General features: G+C 36.5%; 1 protein-coding gene across 2 annotated transcripts in view; it reads left to right on the forward strand.

Annotated features, from left to right (window-relative positions):
• The window catches only part of LOC150083333 (alpha- and gamma-adaptin-binding protein p34), a 150,652-nt gene that overhangs the window by 123,430 nt on the left and 5,134 nt on the right, over positions 1–22,088 (forward strand). For both annotated transcript variants that reach the window (XM_090377190.1, XM_090377189.1), the window contains exon 9: positions 9,775–9,824. In XM_090377190.1, the coding sequence (XP_090233316.1) occupies positions 9,775–9,824 (50 nt within the window). The remainder of the gene's footprint in view (positions 1–9,774; positions 9,825–22,088) is intronic.

Raw genomic sequence — 22,088 nt, forward strand, 5'->3', positions numbered from 1 at the left:
TTGTTTTTAATGTGCGAAATACCATAACATGGAGATTTTTAAGATAGAAACACACTATTATCACGTCACGGGACTCTTGTCATGTCACTGTTTAACTGCAAAGTCAGTCAGAGAAGAAGCATCACTGTAACATAAGTTGACCAGATTAAAAATTTGATCTCGGGGTGCTTATGTTTGGGGTATTCATTCCTCGTTTTGAGGTACTTGCATTATACTATATCTTAAAAAATAACGAACAATTTTAATAATAAATATTTGATTTCTATATTTTGTTAATTTTTACAAGTTAAGGAATGCAAAATTAGTCAAAGTTTAATAAAACTAACTGAATTATAGCCTGTGCTTTAATTTGAAAAATTTTATTGCAAGAGTTAAACACTAAAGGAAACTTTTATAAATATTAACATCAAATATTTTACATAATTGTTTACAATACATATTTAATAAACCTTATTTATTTTATCAAAAAGAAAATATTTACCTAGCAATACTTTTCATTTGAACAAATCTTCTTTAACAGTTTTTCATTTTTTTAGTGCAGATGCGTAAAATTCTATGCATGACATATTGTGATTGGTTTTCACCAACAGTTCTTTCTCAGCATTCTTTGGGTCTAATTTATTTCTATCCTTTTTCCATGCATTAAACATTGAGCTAAATACTTGCTCACTCATTGCATCCAAGTGAGGATGCAATGAGTGAGCAATCTATCACAAAAACAAAATTAATATTTTTTTCTGTATTACGTACTTCATATGCATTTAAAATTTTTATCCAAAATATCTGTGGTATTTTTGAGGTCTTTTGTCTCAATATTTTTATGGAATGATTTCAACAGAACATATTCTTCATACAGCAAACGATACTGATATTGCGAATTTTAAATTTAGAAAAAGGTTTGTTGCCTGAGCCTTAAAACATTACAATGAAATAAAACCGTCAAATAGAATATAAAAGGTTACAAAGTAAGCATAACATAAATATTCTATAACCCTCTTTATAAATAGGATAGAATTTTTTTTTTTTTTTTTTTTGAGTCTTTAAGGGTGCATTTCAATAACAACTATCGTCAGTTAATTCTCTCTTCCTAAATAATCATCTAAACAGGGTGTTTTGTGATTTCTGCTTTTTTCAAATACCCCATTTCAAATTTTAAAAAGGGTATTATACACCGAAATGGGGTACATCTGGCCACCCTACTGTAACATTGTATATATATTATTCTCTGAGGAATGCTAAAGTGAAATGAAATGAAGAGTTCATTCTCTTCTTCAGATTTTGAAGATTTAGAAAACACATGTGCTTTTCTTATAGCAGAGAAAACAAAAGAGAGTACGCAATGGATACACAGCATAAACCATAACAGAACAGAAAAGGTCGAATTCCATCATTTACTACAGGACTTAGAAGAAGAAAATCGTTTTAAGATATACTTAAGGATGAATAAAGAAGAATTTAATATCCTATATTCTAATTAAGGATGACATTCAAGGACAAAATACGCAATTTAGAAATTCAATCAATTCAATCAGCGCTAAGGAAAAATTAGTTGTATGTTTAAGGAAAGTTGAAATGCTGCAAGTTTGAATGAGTATTTTCGATTAACTCCTGACATGAGGAATTCTGTAGGGAAGTTGGGGGCCAGAAGCTTATCAAACTCTAAACTCAATCATAAACAGTCAATAGCTTGACTGTAGATGATCATTCTCAGAAAGTTGCCAAACTAAATGAGTATTTTGCATCTACATTCACACACGAGGAGTTATTCAAGGAGGAGAGGGCCAGATATTTATCAAACTCTAACAGGGAGTTAAATGATTTTGTAATAACTGAGAGCAAAGTGTTGGAGAAATTGCTGAAGTTAAACATAAGGAAGGCACCTGGGGTGGATGGGATCTATCCAGTTCTATTAAAGGTGGCCTCATAATCTTAGCTAAGGGCCAACATTGAGGACATCCTTGGACTTAGGGGAGATCCACACAGATGGGAGATGTGCAAATGTATCCCCAATTCACAAAGGGTGATACGAGTAATTAGACCTGTTAGTTTAACTTCTGTTTCGGGGAAAATAATGGAGTCACTGATTAAAGAAGCACTGCAGGATCATCTAGACAAGACTGCAGTTATAGTTCAGACACAGCATGGGTTTGTTAAGGGGAAGTCTTGTCTGACCAATTTGATTGGATACTCTGATGTGGTCACAAAGGAATTGGATGCAAAAAATACTTTTTATATCATATACAGTAATACCCCGAAGTTACGCGATAGGTGGGTCCGACGAAAGTCGAATTTGCGTAAGTCGGGGTACAACTTTGCATATAAATACATATAAATTTTATTTAATTGGGACCAAGGACTAACAAAAACACTAGTTTAGAAGAAAAATATTTAATAAAATTGCAGTTATTTATACATATTAATACAAAATATGTATTAAAAAAAAATGAGTTACGTAAAAAAGTTATTTCGAGGTCGATGGCTTCATAAAATCTAACAAATTCGTCTGACGACGCAGAATTTCTTCATAGCAAGCTAATAATTTTTTTATTCCTTGCTTTGTAGCTATAATGCGTTCTTCATTGGAGTCTGTGTTCTAAAATTTTTAAGCCCTCTTCAATTGAGCTTTGTCATGTGCTTTTCTGGTGGAACTGGATCTGAAGTGTCGGATACTTCAGTGACGTTTTGCTCATGCATCTCTATGAGCTCATTCATTATCAGCTCCTGACTATGTGAATCCAACAGCTCGTTGACATCATCGCCATTGACTTCCAAATCTAATTGCCTGGCAAGATTAACAACTTCTTCTATCACATGAGCGACATGATCAGTTTCTGGCATTGTATTCGTCTTGTTTTTGAAAGAAAATGGACCAAGTTTCATCCAGACACCATTCAATGTTTTTTTGTGAATTTCATCCCAAGATTCTTCAATGATTCTTACGACATCTAAAACATTGAATTCTTTCCAAAAGTCTTTAACAGATATCTCACTATTTTGTCTCATAGCTTCATTCAGACGTGCAAACGAACGCCTTGTGTAGTAAGTCTTGAATGTTTTGATGACTCCGTGGTCCATCGGTTGAAACAAGCTGTTGTGTTTGGAGGCAAAAACACAACTTTCACACGTGGGTCGAAATTAATTGGGTGGCAGGAGGGTGACCTGGAGCATTGTCAATAAGAAGCATCACTTTAAATGGAATCTGTTTGGACGGTCCTGGAGGTTGTCACAGACATTCTCTAGATATGCCAGACAAGCTGTACTTGCTACCTGGGATTCTAAAACGCTGATGGAACTGCTATTCGGGAGACACTCAAGTCAAGTGGACCCAATTTCGGCGAAGTCCGGACGGTCTGTGACAGCCAAATCCTCTGCTTGCACCTTCACAATGGTGGGACTGTTAGTAATCCTGGGTATAACCTCCATGCACAAGTACATAGTGGGTGACCACCCAGGTGTGAACCAACGTAAGCAGGGGTCGAGGTGTGGTGCCCACACCACATGGAGGAACACCCCTCTATGTTACCAGGCAGTACTAGGTGGTAGATGACTCTCATCAACCGGTGAAATACCACCACTTTGCTTATTGGAGGCTTGAAGTGGTGGAACCCATGTTTAGTCTCTAGAGCTAAGTTCCAGTTAACCCTTCCCTATCTCTTCCATCATGCAGTATGATTCATGACTTTTGAAGTTATGATGAACGTCGTGGCGAGATCCAATATTCCTTACATTTCGAGGGTACAGCTCTCAAATGGTGTTCGCAGGCCGGCCGCTAGTTAGTACACCGGACCAAACCTCTCTAGGAGGCTTCCTGGTCAGCTATTGTATAATCTTGCAACCTCTACTCTGCCAGATAGTGACTGGAGGGAGTCCGAGTAGTGTGTATGCGGGGAGCATTTTCGAGGCCACGTTATGTCAAGGATCTGGGTATATTCTTACCACGTGTATGCCATATCCAAAAATTTCATTACTTCATACAGCATGCCCCACCCACTTTTTCTTACTATTGAATACACCATGAATTGTCAAACTAATAGAGCAAGCTTATCTGCGAAAAGATCTAAACCTCCCAAGCACTTCCTAATCCATTTCACAAATATATGTGGTCTCAATTCTAATCTCAACGATGTCCATTTCCACTTGCAGTCTGCCAAACCCCATGTACTTTTTCTGACAGAATCTCAGTTATCGGTTGATTCAACTACTGCTCATCTCAGATGCCCATATTATTCGCTGTATGATTATTTTTGCCTCAAAGGCGGTACTTGTGCATATGTCCGTTCTAATATTCCCTTTCAGAGACTTGGCAATTCGGATTCTCCTCTCTTTGATCTTCTCTGGCTTAAAATCTCTCTACCACACTGTGTCAAATTCATCTGTTGTCTCTCCCGTTCTCCGAACTCCACTAATCACTTGGAACTCTTTGACTTTCTCTCTTTGCAACTTGACTTTCTCCAGTCCAACTTTCCTAACAGTGAAGTAATTTTCCTTGGTGATTTTAATGTTCACAATTCCAGCTGGCTTCCGTTTTCTAGTCACACCGACCCAGCAGGTCGAGATGCTGAGGCTTTTGCAATTACTAATGACCTAGCACAGATTGTTCATTTACCTACAAGAAAACCGGACAATCCTAATTATACAGCCAATACGCTTGATCTTTTTCTCACAAACAACCCTCAGATCACAACTTGGTGATTGTCTCTTCTCCAATGGAACCTTTATCTCATGGCTATTCCCAACCTCGTGTTGTTTGGCATTACAAGAATGCAAAATGGGATGACCTGCGAGACTTCTTTTCTTCTTTTCCTTGGTCGGATTACTGTTTCAAAAGTTCTGATGTCAATGTTTGCTCAGATCGTGTCAGTGAAATTATTCTTGCAGGAATGGAATCCTTTATCCCACACTCCACTTTAAAATCTTGTCCTTTATCTAAACCTTGGTTTTCCAATAAATGTGCTAAGGCTGTTCAAGAGAAGAATGTTGCATGTCGTAATTGGCTTGTTTCTAATTCTCCAGTTTCATTTTCTGCCTACACCAAAGCTCGCAACAATTGTAAAGCAGTTATTAATCAGTCCAAACTAGAGTTTGAACAGGCTAAGAGTAGAAAACTTGCTTCTTGTCCTAATGGTAGCTGGGCATTCTGGTCTCTGTCCAAACCAGATGGTTCTGTAGTCACTTCAGCCAAGGATAAAGTTGACCTGCTAGCATCCCATTTTTCTTCCAGCTCATGTATTAATGATCTTGGTAAAACACCATCCACCATTCCCAACACGCTCCATTCAATGCCTCCTGTGGTCTTCCGTCAAAAGGATATCAGAAGGATTTTGACAAATCTTGATGCTAAGAAAGCTCCAGGTCCCGATGGTATTTCTCCACTTGTTCTCAAAACCTGTGTTCCTGAACTTACTCCTATTCTTTGCCGGCTTTTTTCACTTTCTTATTCCAAAGGTGTTTTTCCTTCTGCTTGGAAACTTGCTCATATTCAGCCAGTTCCTTAAAAGGGTGACAAATCCCTCCCATCCAATTATCGTCCCATTGCAATTACTTCTACTCTTTCTAAAGTAATGGAGAAATTAATTAACCGCCAACTCTTAAACTACCTAGAAACCTTCCGTCTGATCAACGATCGCCAGTATGGATTCCATAAGTGTCGATCCGCTGGTGATATTCTTGCTTATGTTACCCATTTATGGACTAATTCAATGGAAAGGTTCGGTGAAACACAAGTATGAAACACGCTCTTGACATCTCAAAGGCTTTTGATCGTGTTTGGCATAAAGGTCTTCTAAACAAGCTTCCATCTTATGGTTGGCCAACTGTTTTTAGTAATTGGTTATCCAGTTTTCTCTCTGATCGCTCACTGAGGGTGATGGTAGATAGCTCTCTGTCTTCTAACTTATCCACTAATGCCGATGTCCCCCAAGGTTCAGTTCTTTCCCCCACTCTTTTCCTCTTGTATATTAATGACCTTCTTCCATTGACTGGAAATCCTATCCATAGTTTTGCCGATGATAGCACATTGCATTCCACTTTCCATTTTGAGAAACCTTGTCCTGCTCAATCAGCATCAATATCTCGAAAATCTGCTACCAATTCCTTAAATGCCGATCTTCAGGTAATTCTCCAGTGGGGCAAAGACAACTTAGTCGATTTCAACCCTTCTAAAACTCGGTCTTGTCTTATATCTCGCAAAAAGGATTCTTCTGCTCCTATGCTTATCTTTAGTGACACTCTGATTTCTAGGCAAAATGATATATCTCTTTTGGGGATTACCCTGACTTCTAATCTCTCTTGGCACAAGCACATTACAAATATTGCTTCCTCTGCATCTAAAAAACTTGGTTTTCTCTTTCGCTCTCGGTGTTACTTTTCTTCCAGACAGCTGCTCACTCTGTATAAATTGCAGAACCGCCCTGCCATGGAATATTGTTCCCACATCTTGGGTGCTGCCCCCAAAATCTCTCTCAGGCTTCTTGATTCCATTCAGAAGAGGGCAGTTAGGTTAATTAATGATTCATCTCTAACAGAGTCTCTCCACTCGCTTTCTCATAGACGTACTGTTTCTGCTGCATGCCTCATCTACAGATACTTCCATGGGCACTGTTCTTCTGAATTGGCTTCTATAATTCCCGCTCTCTCTTTCAAAACAGTCCGAACACGTGCCGCCACCAGCCAACATCCATTTACTGTCCAACTTCAAACGCACAGAACCAACTTTTCATCTTCCTCATCTATTCATTCAACTGCCGTTTTCTGGAACAACCTTCCTTCATACGTATTTTCTGAAAATTACAATCTATAGAAGTTCAAGTCCAATGTCAACAAATATCTTCTTTCGTCTTCTCAACCTTCAACCCAAGCACGGTACTAAGTACTATAGGGTCTAATACCTCTCGTTTGGGGTTTACATTAAACAAAAAAAAAAAAAAAAAAAAAGATATGCAATAACGTTCGACTTCGGGTATGAAGTGGTGACCAAACCAGTCCTCAAAAACGGAAGCTGTCACCCAAGCTTTATGATTTGACTTCCAAATCACTGGTAACCTAATTTTAGATATACACCAAACGAAAAAATCAAGAACCGCGTAACTCAGAGTTCGCGTAAGTCAGGGTATTACTGTACTTGGATTTTAGGAAAGCTTTTGATACACGTGGAAGACTTCTTTACAAGTTGGAGCAGTATGGCATTAAGGGCAAGTTGTAACAGTGGATAACAGAATGGTTGAGTGGGAGAAGACAGAGTGGTATTCAATGGACACTGCTCTCCATGGACTAATGTTATTGGTGGAGTTCTCTGGGGGTCCATGTTGGGCCAATTTTGTTTTCTGTATTTATCACTGATATTGATGAAAGTATATCAGGCTTAATGTCCAAGTTTGCAGACAATACGAAGGTTGGTAGGTTTGTTAATGGTAGTAAGGATGGTACGCTACTGCAACAGGATCCAGAGAAGTTGAGCAAATGGGCTGAGTGGTGGCAACTGAAGTTTAACATTGACAAAATCAAATTACTGCATGTGGGTAGCAGTAACCCCAGAGTAACATACCAACTGTGCGGTACTACATTCAGGGTAGTGGAGAATGAAAAAGACCTGGGGGTAATTCTGCAGTCAGATATGAATTTTTCTGAGCAGTGCAGACCGGCTGCAAGAGTAACTCATTGGATTTTGGTAATGATATATAGGAATTTTGCTAGTAGGGATAAGGAGGTGATGATCCTCTTGTATAAGGCAGTGGTCAGGCCACACCTTGAATACAGCATACAGGTCTGGAGGCCTCATTTTAGGAAAGATGTTGAGCTACTAGAACAAGTACAGAAAAGGGCAACAAGATTATTGAGTGGAACAAAGGGTTCAGTTTCTGTTACCAAGATAGGCTTAAGCTCTGGAAATTACTGCATCTGAACACTAGGCACCTGCAAGGTGATCTGATTAATGTGTATAAGGCCTTGAATGGTTTGTGCAAGCTTAGTGCTGATGGGATTTTTCCTCTTGCTCTGATTCTACACCTGAGTGGGCAAAAATTCAAATTGAGTAAAGACGGTTGTTGAATAAATGCATGGAAATTTGCCTTTAGCCAGATTGCTGGAACAAACTTTTATCTGTCATTGTGGAAGCTGACAGCTTAAATAAATTCAAGGGTGAGCTAGATAAACTTTTGTGTAGTTAATGGATGGGTGTGAAACTTGGGAAGGTGTTTTTTTTGGCTAATGCTGTATGAGCTTGCTATCTTGCATTTTATGCCTCTGCTAATTCTAATAAAAGCTTGGTCTGACCTGATCCAAGCCCAAATTTGTTTTTCAAATTCACTATCCATACCCCTTCCCAGAGCTAATTTTTTATCCTGGCCCGACTGCAACTTTTATATGAATAAAATTTCTACCATTAATTTCTGAATTTTCATAATAATAAAGAAATAAACTTTCAGATTCAAAATTCACCAGTAATAATTATACAACAATAATAATTATCGAAAATAATTATCAATATTAATTTAAAAAAAAATAAAATGTAACAAAGTTTTATTTGAATATTAAAGGTGCCTTAGGATACATGTATTAATATTGTCTTTCTGAGAATTTATCTTAATTTTAGTATTTTCTTGTTTCATGATAAATAGTCTTTTTTGTAGTATTCTTGTAGACATAACCACACTAATCATAATGAAACTTTCAATGGACAGATGGAATAATTGATGCCTTTGAAAAATAAACCTTGTTTTTTAAAATGTTTACAAATTTTTAGTAAATAGCATAGATAAAGATTAGTAAAAATCTTGTCTCTTGGTGAGGAACAACAAAAATGGTTCCTGTTGAATAATAATACAACAGGAGTCTTTAGAAGTAATACATATATAGTATGAACCAGAGCTGTAAAGCTCAATACGTTCTATGTTGATATCAATATTTGTAAAATAATGAGAGAAATTTAACTCAATATAGTACGTAGAACACTTCCATATGATACTCTCCAGAAATTGAAACAAAAAAAATCGAAAAACTTGCATTAGAGTAACAAATATTTTTAAAAAAATAATTAAAATGCAGGAAGGAAAATCGTTTTGCAATTTTTTCGTTAAATTCTTTTAATTAATTTTCTTATTTTTAATTGTGTTAAATTGAGCTTTATTGTGTTAAATTGATTCTAAATTATTTTTTTAAAATTATTTGTTACTCTAATGTAAGTTTTTCGATTTAATTTCTGAAGAGTATCATACGGAAGTGTTCTACATACTATATTGAGGTAAACTCCTCTTATTATTTTACACAAAAAAAAAAAAAAAAAAAAAAAGAAGTAATACATAAAAGAAAGGCAACAAAAACTTGGCTTTCAGAATAAAAGACACTTCACAAAGGTCACGGTAAATGGTGAATATTCATTTTACATCAGTGTTGTTTCATAAGTATTTTTTATATTTCCTTTAAGAAAATAATTATGTATCTTTATTGTTTTGTATTATGATACAAAATGTTCATTAATTTAATTTATATTACTGTTAACTTTTTTCTTTACAATTGTAAAATTTGCTTATATGACAGCAAAAAGATGAACTATTTTAGAAATCAGCAATATAATATAGCTTAATTATGGTTTGTTTGTTTGTTTGTTTTAGGGTTTTATGGCGCATTAGCATCTAAGGCTATAATGCGCCAAGTCAAACTTAATTATGGAAAATCAATTATCAGAACCAAATAATTTCTTAAAGTTTAAATTTATGTCATTAGGTTTAGTTTAGATAGAATGTATTTTATAGTACATGAAATATGTTTTATTTTCAGACAAAGCAGCTGATCTAGCAGGTAATGAAAGAAAAATGTATGCAGAGAAGGTGATTATTTTTAATGAAGTTTTTTTCACTACAGAAAATGGCATGTATTAACTAAAAATTATGCTATCTAAATTCACTCCTAGTTTGATTTACACTATCATTCCACATCATCAACACCTGATGATGCCCCAGTAGAAACCAGTTTGAGTGCCACTTGTTTCCCTGTGTTAAGCATCATGCATACCACATTACTGAAGTGATAGTATGCACAGTACTTAACATCTTGTTATATACTTAACATTATACTATATTTCTTGTTTGATAATCCAAGCATTTAAATCCAAATAGTTTTACCGTCTGATTTTTGTATGCATTTTATTCCTCCTCTTTATTTTTGCAACTAATGAATTCATAAGAATAGTGAGGTAGACACAATATGTACTTGTCAAAAGGGGAATAAAGCATTTCAACCTACATTAGAATCTCTATTTCCAGTTGGAAATTACATACACATGAGAATTTAATGTTTTGTGGTATATTCTTATCACTTCATGAGTGATTGCTGTCCTTGCTACTTCACCATTACATGGATCAGAAAGATCATATGTTTGATTTAAGTAGTACCTAAGTAAATAATTAAAGTCTCAACACATGTCATAAACAGTTACATTCATTTACTGTCCAACTACAAACTTACAGAACTAACTTTTCCTCATTTATTCCTTTTGTTTTCACAAAAAAATAATAATGATAAACCTATGTTAAAATTGAATTTTAAAAAAAAAATTTTCTCCAAATTTATTTTCTATAACGAAATGGCCATCACATTTACTGTGATAGTCTATAGTGAAAAATATAAACATGCAATAATAATGTTTTAAAATAATAATGGTTGTTTTACAACAACAAATTTTTGTATAAAATCTTTAGTACAACAAAAGATTTTCCATGTATTATAAAATACACGGAAAATCTAAAAAAAGGTGACACATTTGACATGTGTACCATATTCAGATGTGATTTTTCAATTTTAATTGGCAAGAAATGCAATGTAATCAGACATTTACAAACAAATAAATATTGATTAGTGCATACGGTGTGCAGAAATACAAAAAGAGATGTTGTATTTCATGGTAACAATGATATATATGTGCCGAATGTTTTTTTTGTATCTTCCTCTGGGTTATGCTGATGATGCAGGTACATTGTTCAGAAACATGTTTCCTGATGGCAAAATAACAAAATATAAAAAAAAAGTTATAGAAGAACAAAAACAAGAGGCATTTTTAGTGAAATTTCACAGATTGGAAAAGAAGTGATTCTGAAGACTTGATAATTTTTGATTGCCACAAGAGCTGTAAACTGATTCCAAGCTATATTCCAACGTTGAGACCTTTTGTAATGAAAAAAAAAAAAATCATAATAATAATAAATAATAATAATAAAAAAAAAAAAAGTTATCATCAAATCAAAAGCAGCTTCCTCTTTTTTGGCATCTTCTGAAGAACCTTATAGCATGTTGAATTTCTTAAAAAAACAAAAACTACCTGGAACTTACCATTATTATCATCATCATCAGCCATTTTCAGTCCACTACTGGATGAAGGCCTCTCTAGCAACTTTCCAGTTCCTTCTATTTTGAGCACTGGCCATCCATTTACTACCCACAAACTCATGAATTTCATCTATCCATCTCTGCCTTTGTCTTGCAGGTTTTCTTCTAGCTCCTCTTGGGTACCATTCTGTTATTTTCTTAGTCCATCTGTCGTCATGTCTTCGAGCTATGTGTTCTGCCCAATATAATTCGTTCCATTCTTCGCTGTGTAGTTCTCAGCTTCTCTTCCATTCTTTTGGCAAGTGCCCAAGTTTCACTTCCATAAGTCATGGTGGGGGAGTATACATTGATTCATTATTTTACGTTTCAGACAAACTGGGATATTGCTCTTCAGTATGTGACTATATTTCCTGAATGCTATCCATCCAAAATTTATTTTTCTCTTAACTTTCAGCCATTTATCATTATTACAGCTAATAACTTGTCCCAGATAAGTATATGACTACACCTTTTCAATTACTGCTCCTTCAATCATTATTTTCCTTTCTGTGGCATACTTTTTCATCATTACTTTTGTTTTAGCCATATTCATCTTTAGTCCAAAATCCTTACTAACTGTGCATAACTGATTAAGATTTTCCTCTAATTCTTTGGGATCGTGGCTTATGACCACAATGTCATCTGCAAATCGTAAATGGTTTAGGTACTCTCCGTTCACATTGACTCCTTTCTGCGACCAGTCTAATCTTCTGAAAGCTTCCTCAAGGGCAGCAGTAAACAGCTTCGGGGATATTGTGTCTCCTTGTCGAACTCCTTTCTCGATTTTAAATTTCCTACTGTCTTTGTCTAGTCTAATAAAGGAGGTAGCACTCTCATATATTTTCTTCAAAATCATAATATGTGGAGTATCTATGCCTTGTCTTTCCAGTGCCCAAAACATTGCCTTATGCTGTATGGAGTCAAATGGCCTTTTCATAATCCACAAATGCCAGGAATAATGGTGTTTTATATTCATTTGCTTTCTCCATTAGCTGTGATATTACGTAAAGTTGATCCATAGTTGAGAATCCTGTCCTAAAGCCAGCTTGCTCTTTCGGTTGATTCTCATCAATTATTCTTTCTAATCTGTTAGTAATGACCCTTGTGAACAACTTGTAGATGTGGGATAACAAGCTAATTGGTCTATAATTTCCAATTTCTGATTTATCTCCTTTCTCTTGCAGCAAAACTATTATTGCATTATTCCACTGCTTAGGCGTCACACCTTTTCTAATGTACTTTGTGAAGAGCCTTGCCAGTTTTTGTGTTATGTCTCTTCCTCCCAATTTTAACAACTCTACAGTAACTTCATCTTCCCCGGGGCTTTCTGATTCTTCATTTTCTTCAATGCATGTTCTACCTCATCAGGAAGAATATCGGGTATGTCGTATGTGTTGCTAATTTGCAATCCATCTTCCCCACTACTGGCATCATTCCCTCGCTCCTTATATAATTCTCTATAGTAGTCTTTGCTATTTGAATTATGCCTTCTCTGCTGTTTATAAGTACATCATTGCTATTCTTCAGTTTCAGTATCATTTGTCTTTCTGTATTACTGCTCATGGCTGCTGATTTAAATCCTTTGTTTTCCCTTAATGCTTGTTCTATTTTCTTGTGTTAAATCTTCTTGTGTCCTCTCTGAGTCTCTTTCTAATGGCTTTGCATAAATCAGTATACTCAATTTTCTCCTTGTCAGTGTTTATCTTACTCTTCATTTTTCGCCTTCAGTTCATCATAACAAGTGTTTCTTGACTAATTTTTTCTTCTTTGGATTTCTTTTTCCCTATAGGTTTCTTGGGCTCACTTTCAGAAAGTTGTAATATTCCTCGTTGATATCTTGGTCCTGAGCAGTCTGGAGAAGCTCAAACTCGTTCTTAAGTTCCAGTACATACTGCTTTTTCTCCTCTTCTGTTATCTCAAAGACCTTTGTATTATTTACTTGAGTCAGTTTTTTCTTTCCTTTCCTACATCTATATCAAGTGTACATCTTACCATTCTGTGATCACTTCCAACATTTACCTTATTCTGGACAGTAACATCATTCACAATATATCTTCTGTTAGTGAGGACGAAGTCGATTTCATTAGTTGTTAATCCATTTGGACTCTTCCATGTCCACTTTCTGTTCACCCTTTTCTTGAAAAAGTATTCATTACTGACAATCCTTGAGATTCTGCAAATTCCACAAGTCTTTCGCCTCTTTCATTTCTTTCACCAATTCCAAAATTTCCTATAGTTCCCCTTTCTGCGCTGTTTTTTCTTTTTCCAACCTTAGCATTAAAGTCCCCCATAATAATAGTGTAGTGGGTTTTCTGCTCATCTAGAAGACTCAATTTTGGTGTACATTTCTTCAACCTCTTCATCATCATGGCTCGATGTTGGTGCATAAATCATTATAACCTTTAGTTTGTACCTCTTAGAAATCCTGAGTATGTCTTGACACCCTTGGTGATGTACTTTTGGAATTCCAAAATGTTTTTTAAATCTTTATGGACCAGAAGCCCAACTCCACCTTCACTCCTTTCACTGTTTCCATTGGTGTACAGCAGATTTCCACTTGATAAACTAATAAGTGATTCATTTCTTCTTCTTCTTCTTTCAGCCTTATACAAAGGGATAATCATCTCCTTATCCTTGCTAATAAAATTCCTGTATATTATTGACAAAACCCCATGACCTGCTCTGACAGCCTGTCTGTACTGCTCAGAAAACTTATATCTGACTGCACAATTACCCACAGGTCTTTTTTAATTCTCCATTACCCTGAGTTTAGTACCACACAGTTGTTACATTTCTCTGGGGCTACTACTACCCATATGCAGTACTTTTTTCATTTGTCATTGTTAAACATCAATTGCCATTTCTTAGCTCATCTACACAACTTTTCTAGATCTTGTTGCAGTAGTATACTGTCATTACTGATATTAACAACCCTGCCAACCTTTGTATCATCTGCAAACTTGGACATTAAGCCTGATATACCTTCATCAATATCATTCATAAATACAAAAAACAACACTGGGCCCAGCATCGAACCCTGGGGACTCTACACATTAGTCCATGAAGAGCATTGTCCATTGATTACCACTCTCTCTCTCTATCTCTTCTCCCACTCAACCATCCTTTTTTCCATTATAGCAACTTGTCCTTAATGCCATACTGCTCTAATCTGTACAGTAGCCTTTCATGGGCAAGGGTATCAAAAGGGTTCCTAAAATCCAAGTATATCCAAATTATTTTTGCAATTTTCTTTTGTAACCGCATCATAGTATCCAATTAAACTGATCAGACAAGACTTCTCCCTAACAAACCCATGCTCTGTCTGTATTATTACTACAGTCTTGTCTAGATGATCCATCATTGCTTCTTAAACAGTGATGCCATTATTTGCCCCGAAACAGAAGTTAAACTTACAGGTCTGTAATTCCTCGTGTAACCCTTTGATCCCCCTTTGTGAATTGGGGATACATTTACACATATCATGTCTGTGTGGACCTCCCCGCAAACTTTTGTAGCATCAGCCAAAAAATAAAAAAAAAAACATTTCACAAATTCATTCCCTCTGAAAGTTTGTCCAGTTTCTCCTTGAATTTATTTAAGCTAACAACTACCACAACAACAGATGGAAGTCTGTTCCTCCAATCAAATACCCGCTGGCTAATGGCAAACTTGCACACAACTATTTGACCAACTGTCTTTCCTCAATTTGAATTTATACCCCCTTGGGTTCAAAATCTAAGCAAGAGGAAGAATCCCATTAGAATTGAGCCTGCTGAACCCATTCAAGGCTTTATACACCTCATTCAGATCACCTCGCAGGTGCCTAGTCTCCAGACACTGCACTTTTTTTTGAAATTAAGCCTTTCTTCTAAGAGAACCTCTTCATTCCCCTCACCAATCTTGTAGCCCTGATCTGTACTTGCTCAAGCAACTCTACATCCTTCCTAAATTGAGGCCTCCAGACCTGTACACAGTACTCAAGGCATGTCCTGACCGTCGCCTTATGCAAAGGGATAATCACCTTTTCCCTACTAACAGAATCCCGGTATATCATTTACAACACCCCATGACCTGCTCTGGCAGCCTGTCTGCACTGCTCAGAAAACTTTATAGCTGATTGCACAATTACTCCCAGGTATTTTTCGTTTTCTACCACCCTAAGTGTAGGACCACACAGTACATTTTTCTGGCATTATGTCTACCAATATGCAGTTTTTTCCATTTGTCAATGTTAAACTTCAGTTGCCACTTCTCAGCCCTTCTGCCCAACTTTTCTACATCCTGTTGCATCCTCATGCCGTCATTACTGTCATTAACAGCATTGTAATCCTTTCTATCATCTGCAAACTTGGATATTAAGCATGATACACATTCATCAATATCATTGATAAATATACAAAACAACAGTAGACCCAACACCGAACCTTGGCGACTCCACTAATAACATTAGTCCACAAAGAGCAGCATCCATTGAATACCAATCTGTGGCACCTCTGTAGCCAGGAGCAGCAGTGCGTAGCACACGCTTCTTCATTAGACCGGGGTTCGAGCCCGTGACCACCAAATACAGAGGATGCGGAAAGGTCAGGGAATGACCATCGCATGCATATCCCCGGAGCAATATGGCCTTAGTTGCTAATGCTCCTAAAAACCAAATAACAACAACAACCAATCTGTCTTCTCCCATGCAACCACCCTTTTATCCGTTGTAGCAACTTGCCCTTAATACCATACTTTCCCCCATTTGACAGTATGTACCAGAGCTATAATGCTCAATACAATCTACGTTGATATCAATATTTGTAAAAGAATAAGAGAAGTTTACCTCAATATGAATGATATGCAGAACACTTCCGTATGATACTCTCCAGAAATTAAAATGGAAACAATTAAAAAATCGAAAATCTTTACATTTCAGTAATAAATAATTAAAAATCAACTGAACACAATTAAAAATTAATTTAACAAAAAAATTGCAAAACAATTTTCCTTCCTTTTTTAATGCTTTTCGACCATATGTCGTGATCAAAGGAATGAAAATTAGCGAATAGGGGTGAGTATGAAACTTAGGGATTATTTGTCTTTGCGCATGCTCGCAAAAGACCATAAATTGGAGATTAGATATGGCAGTTTTTAATGCTTTCAAATACTGCCAATCACAGGATGATTTATCTTTTGAGCTAAAATATCTCACTGAAAAAGTTTCCTTAAACTAATCCAACAAATCATTTCAACTGTTAAAAGTAAGATTAATAGTTTAAATGTTACCAAACCCAGTTATAAAAAATCCAACCCTTCCAACATTCGTGCCGTCCTTCCTTACCATTGCTAAATCGCTAGACGATTGCGTCATATCTTTATTAACACTGACGTCTCTATAATTTTTTCTACTTATAATAAATTAGGAACCCCTTTTAACAAATATAAATAAACCAGCATATACGACACTAAAGACATCAATAACATAGTTTATTTAATCAAATGTCAACCTGATTGTAACGCGTGTTACATCAGGAGCACTACTAAATAAATTTGGATCATCCACCATCGCAAACACACGAGCCTACTACCACTTCCATAGTTTTCCAGGCGCCTCCGTAGCCAGGTGAGCAGGAGCAGCAGTGCATAGCACGTGCTTCTTGATTAGACCGGGGTTCGAGCCCATCACCACCGGATGCGGAAAGGTCAGGGAATGACCACCGCATATCCCCAGAGCAATATGGCCTTAGTTGCCAATGCTCCTAAAAAACAAACAAACAGTTTTTGGACACAGCAAGGGAATACTGAACTGTCTCAGCATGTTCACACTCATAACCACAACCCCTCGGTTGATGCCGCAATAACCATCATCAAATTAAATTCAAATTATAAACTCCTCCCTTACGAAATCCTCGTAATAGAATGTTACTGTCTCAACACTAATCTTGATGTCTTAAACACAACTTCCAGTTTCCTTGTCTACTATTTGGAATCTCACGCGAATTAAATTAACAATGTGTTCAGCAAAACATTACGGGTACTTAAAATCAACTGCAACCCTTTTTGCTCTTCTTTTTATTGCCAACTGAAGATGAATCTATCGAAAGCCCGTCGTTCTCGACTATTGGCCTTATTCCTTTTTTAATTTTAATTCTAAGATATTTTATTTATACCGTATTTTAATTAACAACTAGAGGACGATATGGTGCACCTCCCACTCCTTTAGGCTAAGTTTTTTAAATTACACTGTTTTTTTTTTGTTTTTTTTTTTAATTACAGTTTCCTAATTTTTAAACCCCTATTTTAGTTCAATCAGTGATTTCTCACACTACTGTTCTCTAATTCATATAACCACAATGGATTATTGAGGTGAGTGCCATCTCTTTATTAAGTACATATTTCTTGTCACGAACTTCGGCATTATAAGCTTTTGCTAACTTTTTTTTTTATGTATTCCATTTGTTAATGTGTCTGTTTTTTATTTCTGGGGCCTGTGCTTCATGTTGCAAATCTATGGAGGTCTTCAATACAGACCAATCATTAGGATGCAGATAATTTTTTAATTTGTCGCAAAGTTTCCTAACTTGGGATAGGTATTTTTGTTTATTAGAATACTGAGATCTTAAGGCAAGTTTAACTATATTACGTGATGTGGCAAGTGCTAGTTGCTTAACGCCCGAAATTTTATGATTTAAATTGACCCTAGGAAAGAAAATCGTTTTGCAATTTTTTCATTAAATTAATTGTTTACTTAATTTTCAATTGTGCCCAATTGATTTTTAATTATTTCTTACTGTAATGTAAGATTTTCGATTTTTTAATTGTTTTCGTTTTAATTTCTGGAGAGTATAATACAGAAGTGTTCTGCGAATGATATTGAGGTAAAGTTCTCTTATTCTTTTACTAGTAGTCTTCCATGCACAACAACATCAAAAGCTTTCCTGAATTCTAAGTACAGTCAGGTATGCTACAATGAACAGTTTTTACAAATAAAATCAGGCTGCTACAATGAACGTGGGGGAATACTATTGGCCAGTGTAGCACGTGCGCATGACATGTCAGGTCCTTTCCGCTTTTATTAGAGCATCATTTATCACCTTTTTATCGTTTGTAAGGTTCAGTTATTAGTTTAGTTCAGTTATCTGTTTATTTGCCCTCTAGCAGTGAAAATATATTTTTTAATTATTCTGCTATATAATTTTAGCCATGAGCTAGCAAAATAGAGTGAGTAAGTGGAAAAAGTGTAGGAGATGTAAGTGCTGAATATGGTATGGCTAAATCAACAGTTTTTTTTTTTTTTTTTTCCCTCGCTTTTTCCCATTATATATGGGATCAGCATGTTTTTTTTAAAATTTTTTTATTGTTTTTGGCATGCAATTTTTACGGTCAGGTGCCCTTTCTGACGCCAACCCTCACCCTTTATCCGGGCTGGGGATATGCAGTGGCCATTCCCTGACCTTCCGCATCCTCCATACTTGGTGGTCATGGGCTTGAACCCCGTCTAATCAAGAAGCGTGTGCTACACACTACTGCTCCTGGCTATGGAGGCGCCGCTAAATCAACAATCAGTACAATTTTAAAAAACAAGGAAGAAATAAAAAGTGCACAGGTCACGAAGGGAATCTCTAGGTTAAGCAGTTCATATTGTAATATCACGGAAAAGATGGAAACTCTTCTGTTAGTGTGGATTAATGAAAAACAAATGGCAGGTGATAGTGTCAGTGAGGCAGTTATTTGTGAAAAGGCCAAACAATTGAGGAACTTGGTGCTAAGGCTCCTAGTACAAGTACTGGTTCTGTGAAGCAGTTTTTTGGCACCAAGGGGTGGTTTATGGGATTTAGGAAAAGGACTGAATTACACAGTGTTGTGAAGCATGGTGAGGCTGCCAATGTAGATAGGGATGCTGCTGAGAAACATCATGAGAAATTATAAGAAAATAATTGAAAAAGAAAATAAAAGCTGCTTTCTTTTGCAGCAGGTGTTTAAATGTGATGAAACTGGCCTTTTTTGGAAGACATGCCACGCAGAACATATATCACGAAGGAGGAGACCACCTTGCCTGGCCATAAGCCAGTGAAAAACCGGCTTACGCTGCTCTTTTGTGCTAATGCTTCAGGTGACTGCAAGGTCAAACTACTGCTCGTGTACCATTCGGAGAACCCCAGAGCTTTTAAAAACATCAGGAAAAACTGCCTTGGAGTTTTGTGGCATTCCAACCACAAGGCTTGGGTGACTAGATGTTTGGTCCCACTGTCCATGACTACCTTAGGGAGAAGGATCTTCCGTTGAAGATTCTTTTGGTCATGGACAATGCTCCACCCCACCCTCCTAATTTTATGAAAGAATTACCAGATGAGTTCAGTTTTCTCAAGGTTCACTTCTTGCCACCTAATATGATGCCTCTCCTCCAGCCTATGGACCAGCAGGTGATCGCAAATTTTAAAAAACTTTACACTATGGCACCGTTCAGGAAATGTTTTGAAGCCACTTCTTCCGGTGATGTTACTGTGAAGGACTTTTGGAAGGGTCACTTCAATATAGCAGATGCTGTTTTCCTAATTGTGGTTGCTTGGAAGGAGGTTTCTGTGGCTCCAAGGGACTTTGAAGGGTTTCAACAGTTGGAGGAAGAGCCTGTTGAGCAAGAAATTGTGTCTGCGCAGTTCCATAGGCCTGGAGATCAATGAGAAGGACGTGGAGGACCACAGGAAGGAGCTATCATTTGAGGAGCTAGCAGAGCTTCACAATGAACAGCAGAGGCACTGAAGCTTTTGGGAACTAGATGGACAAGGAAAAAAGACACAACATTCTAGCTGAGGACCTTAAAGAGGTGTTCTCTTGCTGGAATAAACTGTCCAAACTTATAAAAGATTATCACCCAGATATTGCCACTGTGGAAATGGGCCTTAATCATTTTAATGACACCTCGATGGCCCACTTTTTGAGGGTCCAAAAATCCAGGATAAAGCAGTCAACCCTGGATTCATTCTTCAAACAGGTGGACAAATGCCCTCCAACTGATGTACAGTCACCCAAGATGAGTAGGAACGATGACTCCTCTCCTTCCCTCTATGTAATTTTTTATGATTTTTATTAGGGAAAGTTTGTTTATATTTTCACTGGGGGAATATTGTTTATGCTTTTCATTTATGAAAGCTTTCTTATGCTTTTATGGAAAGTTCGATTATAGTTTTCATTAGGGAAAGAATGTTTATCCTTTTCATGTGCTTTTAGATTGTTTATGCTTTTTATTAGGGAAAGTTTGTTCATATTTTTCACTAAGGAAACATTGTTTATGCTTTTCAAATTTTATGGACAGTGTATAAAAGTTAATTTATTTTATATTATTTTTACACATTTTTCATTTTGTATTATATTTTTCCTGTTTAAATCGTTGTATAGGATGGTAACTTTACTCTAGACTGTGGGCCTGGAATGGATTACCCCTAAATACATATAGGCCTAGAACAAACAGATGCTATAATGAACGAAGTTCTAGAACCAGTTACGTTCGTTCTAGCATACCCCACTGTATATGATATCAAAATTATTTTTTGCATCCAGTGTCTTTGTAACCACATCACAGTATCCAATCAAATTTGTCAGATAAGACTTACCATTAATGAACCCATGCTGTGTCTGAATTATTACTGCATTCTTGTCTAGATGATCCTACAATGCTTCTTTATCCAGTGACTCCATTATTTTACCCAGAACAGAAGTTAAACTAACAGGTCTGTAATTTCTCATGTCACCCTTTGATCCTCCTTTGTGAATTGGGGATACATTTGCACTTCTCTATTCTGTGGGGACTTCCCCTGAGTCCAAGGATGTTCTCATAATTATGGCTAAAGGTTTGCTTACTTCCTTTTCTGCCTCCTTTAATGTAACTGGATAGATCCCATCCATCCCAGGTACCTATCTTATGTTTAACTTCAACTATTTCTACTCCACTTTCCTCTCAGTTATTACAAAATCAATAATCTCCCTGTTTGAGTTTAATAAGCTTCTGTCCTCCACCTCTCTACAGAATTCCTCATGTGTGAATGTAGATGCAAAATACTCATTCAGTTTGTCAGCTATCTGAGCAGGATTATCAGCAGTCGAACCATCGATTATAATGTGGACTAATCTGTTACACTGTTAGGTGGGTCAGAAAACTGTTGGCTTGGGGGGGGGGATTCACAGACTAATAGATTAACAGTAGCCGCGGGCAGAGGTGGAAATGGTTCTTGCACTGCTTCTATTGGAATGAACAGCAGCCTGGAAAGTCAATTGCCTGGGATTTCGTGAACTGCTGGGGTCATGAAACAAGTAAATACATGGGCTGTGTTAGAGTAACTAAGAGTAAGAACAGGTGCATGTATACTTGCATTTACACCAATGCTAGGAGTATAGTAAATAAATTTGAAGTGCTGGTCAAGACATCAAAGACAGATATTGTTGGGATATCACAGGCATGGTGTCACACAGATATAAGGAATGTAGAATTGGAAATTAGGGAGTATGTGTACAGAAAAGATAGACAGGGTAGGAAGGGAGGAGAGGTTATGCTTGTTAGTTAAGAAACACAAAATCTAAGGAAGTACATCCAGTTGACATAGATGGACAGTGCAATGTTGAGTCAGTTTGGTGTGACAAAAGCAAAGGGAAAGCAAAAATGAAGGTAGCAGTTTGTTATAGCTCTAATGACTCTTAATGAGTACGAAGAACAATTATACAGAAAAAATAGTGGGTCAGTAAATCAGAATGTC

This window comes from Mastigoproctus giganteus, chromosome 7 (assembly GCF_048544385.1).
Source record: "Mastigoproctus giganteus isolate SK-2022 chromosome 7, ASM4854438v1, whole genome shotgun sequence".
NCBI classification, from domain to species: domain Eukaryota; kingdom Metazoa; phylum Arthropoda; class Arachnida; order Uropygi; family Thelyphonidae; genus Mastigoproctus; species Mastigoproctus giganteus.